The sequence below is a fragment of the Opisthorchis viverrini genome (assembly GCF_000715545.1).
Source record: "Opisthorchis viverrini unplaced genomic scaffold opera_v5_359, whole genome shotgun sequence".
NCBI lineage: Eukaryota > Metazoa > Platyhelminthes > Trematoda > Opisthorchiida > Opisthorchiidae > Opisthorchis > Opisthorchis viverrini.
In genome coordinates this window covers 212,793-220,649 of record NW_008752021.1, presented here as the reverse complement: position 1 = coordinate 220,649, position 7,857 = coordinate 212,793, and the positions used below count along the sequence as shown (strand labels likewise).

The 7,857-nt window shown below is 45.8% G+C and overlaps 2 protein-coding genes across 2 annotated transcripts in view; one reads left to right on the top strand and one right to left on the bottom strand.

The window, feature by feature from the left end:
• The window catches only part of T265_10406 (hypothetical protein), a gene marked incomplete at both ends in the record, with an annotated part of 46,798 nt that overhangs the window by 16,994 nt on the left and 21,947 nt on the right, over positions 1–7,857 (bottom strand). The window lies entirely within an intron of this gene.
• The window catches only part of T265_10405 (hypothetical protein), a gene marked incomplete at both ends in the record, with an annotated part of 16,228 nt that continues 12,682 nt past the window's right edge, over positions 4,312–7,857 (top strand). Inside the window, one exon of the mRNA XM_009176772.1 lies at positions 4,312–4,382. Within this exon, the coding sequence (XP_009175036.1) occupies positions 4,312–4,382 (71 nt within the window). The remainder of the gene's footprint in view (positions 4,383–7,857) is intronic.

Below are 7,857 nucleotides of genomic sequence, written 5' to 3'. Positions count from 1 at the left end.
CGACCGTCACACTGTTCATCCGAAGAACTCAGGGACTCGTTCACCGACTCAGAAGACGTCGAGTGAGGAGTTGACCGACCAACCCTTCCATTGTTACCATTACGTGCGTACCGTTGATGTGCCATGCACAATCTTCGACGACTAGGTGTAGATGCGGCTGAAGTCTGGCGACATTGTTTAATCGATAAACTGACCAAATGACCGACCAATTTACCAAGCCAGATTGAAGTGGATCCCACTGGGACAACACAATGCGGTGATTAGCAAAGGTAACATATGAAAACGGCAAGAAACTACATTAACTCGGTGAAACCCTGAGGATTACATATATTGGATAGGTTACACGCGCTAGAGGGAGAAACTGGGGTTCAATAGGGTAGGGGGATAGCAGACGATAACACACATATGAGAAAGGCCAATGAGGGGCACAGTCCCCCATTTAGGCAACGGCGTGACGTCAGTGGACTAAGCATACAAGAACCGGGAAGTGAAAAGGTGTTTGAACTTAAAATCAGGCAATAAACTTAACTGGCGGAAAAATCTACGCGGGGTAGATTGGGCAATACAAACAGGGGCAGGACAAGTTGAACTACCACCGCAGCCAAAAACCTTTGTGAAAATGTTAGATGGAAAAGGGAAATACGTGCGTCACTTGAGTGAGAAAAGGGCTGAAAGCGAAGAAAAATCATAAAAAGAACTGACCGTGGATGTGAGATTTACGCGATTTAGCGCTGGAAACATAGTAACATGGTGTTTGTTAGTTTGAAGGACTGGTCGGGTTCCGTCACCGTGCTCTGTTGTAATACTGGACGGTTGATTCGAAAGTTAGTAATATCGATCGGCGGATAGGAATGCTGAGTAAGCTGTAGAACTTCAAGTTTGAAATTCAATGGTGTAACGGAATAATGCATCAACGACAAGGGCATACTGCATAAGACGTCCACTACCTCGAACAGCGATTCGCCAAGAATACCTACGGACACCTGTGTGACGCTGGAAAGCCGAAGATGAAAACTTGTTTCTATTCCTAAATTGCCCGTGCGACCGAATTAAACGTCAGTCTGGTGACAGACACACCTGAAGATATGCAAGGCTCATGACGATGTCCGTGGGAAGACTAGGACCCAAAATGAGATAAGATTGGAAAAATGTGCGTTTTTGGTTCGTTTCTTTTTCAATATTTTTTCAGTTTATTTTCGCAGCCAACAGCTAATAAAACGGGAAGAATACACCTCATAATAAGAGAATTGCTTATATACCATATAACAACTTCGAGCGAGAGCATGGAAAGCGGTCTTAGACAAGCCGAGTTGACACGTGACCGTGTGGTTGTCAATCCACTTAGGATCATTAGAAAAAACCGGGGGGTGCGGGTGGAAACCCCAACCGGTCAAAGGTCACAACATACCTCTTACATAACTAGCTTAGCACTAGCTCACCCACACAGACTGACAGAAGGTTCAAACGATGTTCAAGAGGAACCATCAAATGAATCGAACCAGAAGAACTAGACCCTAGGCTGGACCCAAACACATGTAGGTTTCCCCACCGACCCAACACTTGTTCAACAACTTTAACACACTAAAATCCCTCGGCCGACATCCAACAGAGATTTAGCTTGACTTAGCTGACTGGTTCTCCTTCCGCCTTAAATCTCAACCAACCTCGGAACCTAGTCAGTTGGCCTGACGAAGCTTTTGTATCAAAGGCGAAACGTTGCCCAGCAATAAATCTACCGATTGTCACCAAACTTTTTTGAAAACTTCGACTCATTCTCGGCATTTTATCTTAGCAGTCATTTCTGTGATAGTGACACCTTCTGAATCCGTTCCTAACTACCTTGAAGTACGACTTACCATTGGTTATGTTACCAAGCCGATCGGGTGCAATCTGATCATACGAAAGTACGTGTGTACGACATTTTCGAAGGCTTTTCGAGCATTTTGATGACAGTCACGTTGCTACCCAGGGGATACGCTTAACGACACCTAGAGGTATACCACTCCAAACATGAGACGTTCCGGTGTCATCGACCGGATTTGGGCGCGCAGCTTACAGCAAAAGTGCACAGTTGCCCTTGACTGGAAATCAAGACAACACACTAACGTTTTCCGCTATAAATTACGGAACCAAACGTATACATCAAATTTTAACTCGTAGTTAAAGGATTCCGTAAAATTACATACACATCACTTTGGTTTGAGCAATCCTCCACCCACCTGGCGCGATCATTCTGGCTCGTCTGCATCCAGACAGAGGCAGTGGATAAGACTGTTCCCCATATTGGGGCTCATCAGCATAGCCGGAGTGAGGGACAACATGTACTCATCGGCACAGATGTGGGAATTTAAAGACACGAAGCGCGCAGTTGTTCAGCTGGGTCACCTCGGTCAACTCGCATGAAGGTAGATCGGAGTTCAAGTCCCTTAGAGCTGGAGGACTTGGATCGCATCAGCATTCGCCCAAGACGGACGAAAACAAAACCCAGTGCTTTCCAGATTTATTGTGGACTAGGCAAGTTCGCACTAACGTAAAGGGAGGACGGCTTAAACTGGTGGGAAGCAAATGCATTGGAGGCGAAAACCTAGGCGCGGCCAAGAGACAGACTAGCTTCCAACTTTTGGAGCCTACCAGTGTCACGGTGATACTACTGATGGGGAGGCACGCGAGTAGTATGTGTTGTTCGTGGAATTTCGCTTCGCGTCTTTTGAAAAGGGGAGATCTGTTGCGGAATTCGTGGAGTCGCTTTGTAACATTTGCTTGGATTTGAGCGAGGAATGATTGGAGTCAATGAATCTCCAGGAAAGTTCAAGAAGACGCGTCCAGTTTTTGTAAATAAGATGCAAATTAGAGTTTTGCTTTCCTAGTCAGTGGTCTGTAGCCGGTCAGTTGGCATTTCCTAATAAATAACTCCGCAGCGAAGGCCTTCTTCCTTTCAAGTTCACAAACAAATATATAGTCCAACAGCGGGCACATAGCAGTAAGATTTCCTGTTCCATGTCAGAGGCACCCCTAAACAAAGCACTAGAAGAACATGAGAAAAGATCACGTCTCTCTGACATCACTCAGGTAACTGTTACCACCACTGTCCTTACGGTCATTTTGTTGTTACCTTCGGCAATGTTCGAAATGAAACATTTGATAAAACACTTACTGACTTGGTGCGTGAAAAATGACTTATTCACTATGTACTGATTGAATCGCGCGGCAAACAGTGCGATGACTAAAAGAGCGCCATCTTTGAAAAGCGTCAAATTCATCTAAACAACGAAATCATGAAAAACCCATCCCTTCAGCAGTTCAGTTCCTACGAAACATATGCACGGAATGTGTGCAGGTGGTTCATGTGTGAGCAGTGACGTTAGTGGCTGTCATCGCAAGATGCACGAACTGTATGAAAGTTGAGTGGAATTCAGCACCGATACTGTTTTACCGTTTGCAGTTAGGCGCTGCTACAGCCACCGGCGATAGGCCGCTTGTCAGTCCAGCATCAAGGCGACCCTTGATTCGTCGGAAGTCTGGACCCAACAGCCAGTCATGATCCGGTATTCACCGAATGCTGGTTGCTAATGCCGTATCTAGAAGGCATCAGAATTTCCAGAATGTTGTCGTCGCATACCTGTATTTTTGAACCTGATTTGGGGCGTTAGTACATGCTGCGCACCTTTGGTGGCTGTTTTGAGGGAAACGTTAACTTGGAAGGTTCAGACCGAGAACTGAGCTGAGAAAACACCGTCATTATAATAGGAGTGGCAGATATGGGTGGACCAGAGATAGCTTACCCTGAGTCACTCGGCTACGACCTATGCGACATTGTATCGTAAACGCCTTAGAATGTATAATAGTATATTTGAGAGCAGTAAATCGACTGTGACCAGTGGCAGATCCCTGAGCCTGTTATAAACTGCAGGCGATTTGGAATCCGCCGTTTTCGGGTACCCTGCCAAAAGCGCCACATGGGAGAACATCGGGGCTACGTGAGATTATAATGGGAAAGAGTGGGNCACTTTAGTACAGGTGAAAACCCTAAGACAATACCTTGGAAGTTGCCATATCAGAATTCAAATCAAACATGTTGACCCTAAGATTATGACGGGTGGGCTTGGTTTCACTCCCATTGACTCGATGCTACGTGATAGACAGTTACGGCGCCTAATTTGAACCGCACAAGCAATCATGGTGTTTATCCATAGTTTTTTTGGGGATGACGAAGACGACCAAGGGCTGAAAATTCGTCGTGAGCAACCTTATTAGTAATGCATTACGAATATACATGTATCGCGATATCTCCACTATCGTAGAGACTGAAACATGAGGCGGCCTGATCCAGCACATTCAGTTGCCTGGACACATCACAAACGGAAGATTAAGCTGGGTCCCAGGTGAGTCTCTCGCCAGACCAAATTAGTTTGCAAATGAGTGTACTTCACGAACAAGGGCTGTTTCAATTCTATCGTCTAAGGTTGACATTGACAGACTTTGAGGTTTTGACTCTAGAGCACTGAACACATGCCTACAAAACCTTGAATACCGGACAAACTAGAGTGAAATAGACACTTTAGGGAAGTGTATACGGGGCATGATCAGACGAATTTCAAAACTTGTGCTTTGGAAGCATTGGATCAGTCGGAACTCAGGTCTGGAAATGGTGAGTCCGACGTTTCAAAGTTTGGGCTGTACCTTGGTCAAACCTTAGAGACGCGACCCGAGAACCACCAGTTTGCTAACCCTCCACTTATCGGATGCACAATCAACATCTTATCAGTTATCTGGAAAAGTGACGCAACAAATGCTAGACATGCATGACAAGAATTGCCGACGATGTAATCAGCTGCCGATTAACATCCCCCTCCTTGTCCTCGATAACAAACCAGTTAGTTAGCATCGGCGGGGGGGAGCTAAAATCTCTTGATAAACCATGTTTGCCAAATAACAGACAGATAAACGATTAATTAGCAAATAAAAACGAGTAAACACACGTAATTAAAGGCGATCGTTTGTAGGTAATTACTGATAAACACACCAACTTCGAGTAGGTCTATCAGTGGGAGGAGAAGTTGCCAGATTAGAAGTAAATTTTGAGGGCTACGGGCCTATTCATGCTAAAGAGGTCAACGAGGAAAGCTGGTTGGTGGCCAGCCCATCATCGTAGCCACTGCATGCAGGTCAATTGTCGCAGGCCGATTTGTCGCTAGATCAGGGTACCGTGAGTCACCATATGACGAGATAAGTCTATTGTGGACGATTCATCATGAGACGAAGCGACTGAGCTTCACTGAGTTCTGGTTAAGCCTGCCCATAAGTCCGTGCGTGCGTGATTACCTTATAGGTAGTGCAATTAGTCGATGGCGGCCGTGTAATGCAGTCACTGCTGTTTCGTCTGGTAACATTTATGATGATGCCCAGGAACCAAACGAATCAGGAATTTTGTCTTCTTTGAAACACTCGCCAAAAAGTATGGACAATGATCGATTAACCAACCCGACGGTGTGTGTTGTCCAGTCGTTGAACATTCGACTGACTAGTATTCATAGGTCCCTGCGCTTGGTGCGACGCGTCACTTTCCAGGTGCGGTCACTCCACATAGCTTTGAACCATTAAATGTCGCTCTTGAAAAAAGATGAACAGCTGAAAAACCTCTGGTTGGATAAAGATCCCGCCCGTGATACTGCGTTGAACATGATGTCCGTTTTACAGGTCATATTCCATGGCTGCTTGCAATTGTCCATAATCACGACTTTTCAGTATGATCACTTACAGTGAATTGTCGGGTTTTTGGTGCTAAAATCTATTGTTTGCTATACCACTCACCGTGATATAAACCTCGCGTGCAGGTGGCAATTTAGATGGGGAAGTTTAGCATGTTCTAGGTCCAGCCGAATCGGCGGCAATTACCTTTTCTTTGTTTAGGAACAAACGTTGCTGGATGGGAATAACGAGAGGGGAATAGGGAAACTCGCCTTATGGATAGAAATCTAAGTGACATCATGGGAACCGAGTTCCCCGAGACTGGTCTGCGACCTAACAGCTCGGTGGATAATCCACAATTTTATCGGGCGTTTCAGTTCACAACATGGTGACATCACTTTCGTAGTTTACGCAGCAGATTGAAACTTTCCGAACAGTTCACGAAAAGCGTATCTCACGGAACAAAAGTTAGGTATTTATATGTGATCCGCATGCTACTACCCGACTTCTCACGAAAACCCCTTCCGGTTGGTACCTATGGATGAAGCAGTCTTGTCAGGTAACTGATTCCTCATAAGTCGTAGGCGGTTCAGAAATTTGTAGAATGCACATTCGCATTATTCTGGTTTGAACAGTCCTATTCCTGTCCCGACACAATAACTCAGATGAGTGCATCTCTAGATAGCTCAGTGGTTAGGGTGAGAACTCAGTGGCCGAAAGTTCCTTGGTTCGAATCCATTTCGACTGCCTAGGCTTGGACGACATGGCGGTACATCTACCCCGGTGATTCCTTCGGGTGGCATGGAAGTTATGCACCAGTGTTACTGTTATTATTATGGGCCCGAGTTCCATTCTCATTAGAGCTTATCATCACTGGATATTCCTTTTCATGAGGTATATGGAAAATATCGTACACCACGGATGAATTTAGTCGCTGTAAATAGCCGGGTCAAATGTAGTCAAACGGTTCAGTAACCAGTGTAGCAATGGTATCAAGAGAATGCTGTGTTGATCAACTGCTGTGGTGCGGAACCAGAGATATCCATTTCATAAACTGCTGCTTGCATTTACGGTAAAACACCTTTGAAACAAACAAACAAACAACGGAACCGCTCCAGAGGTTTGGATGCTGGAGAAAATCGCGTAACTTGGAACTTATCCGTTAACTAAAAGGCATGAATATATAGTGTACGCCCTTTGTTCCATTTTGGAGAATCATCTACATCATCACCGTTACTAGCAGCAACAATGGACGAGAAAACCGATCCTTCAATACCATGTCAAAATATCTGGATAAAGCTCTATAACAGGTAGAAAAAACTGGGACTAGCCCTCGACGAACATCCGGGGCGCCTATATCTACACCACTCAGTCGGAGGATCCGATCCGATCACCATCATCACCATCATAATCGACAGCATGACATCAGTGTTCAACACCGATGCTTCACTGCCGGACAACCATGACTTATATGAAAACCTTATTGTAAAGAAAAGAATAAAGGTGGATGGCGGAGGGACTTAGTGCTAGCTTAACACAATCATTCCGAGGTGCCTACACCTCCAAACATTCACCCAGGCAAATCTGGACAGAACTGCCAACAACAACGCCATTGACATCGGTCGGCAGCCATATCTTGTAGTGTCTCCAACCGGGTAGAGCGAGGATCACGCAGTCCCCACCCTCGAAGGCGAGTAGCACCGACGGCACCCAAGCGTTTCGTGATTCTCCTTCATCTCTTCTGCCAAGCCAAGGGTTGGCCACCTCTCTGTTTACGTCACTCAGAATTGGGCATGCAAAACAGCACTCTCTTCGGGCTACGTAACACATGTCCCAACCAACGCAGCTTCTGGTGTTGAACACATTCTTCAATGGAAGTACCCGTTACACAACCGAAAACACGCTCTCTAACTGCCTCGTTACGGATTCGCCGACACCAAACCACACGAGCTATGGTTCTGAGACAACGATTGTCGAACACCTGGAGGCGTCTCAGTTCCGCTGCTCGAATAAGCCAAGTCTCACAGTCATACAACAAGACAGCCCGTACTGTAGCTTGATACACACGTCCCTTCAGATTCAAGGATAAACCATTCTGACGCCATAGGTGTCTCAAGTTAGCAAACGTGGCCCGAGCCTTGCAGATTCGTGCATTCACCTCATCTGTCA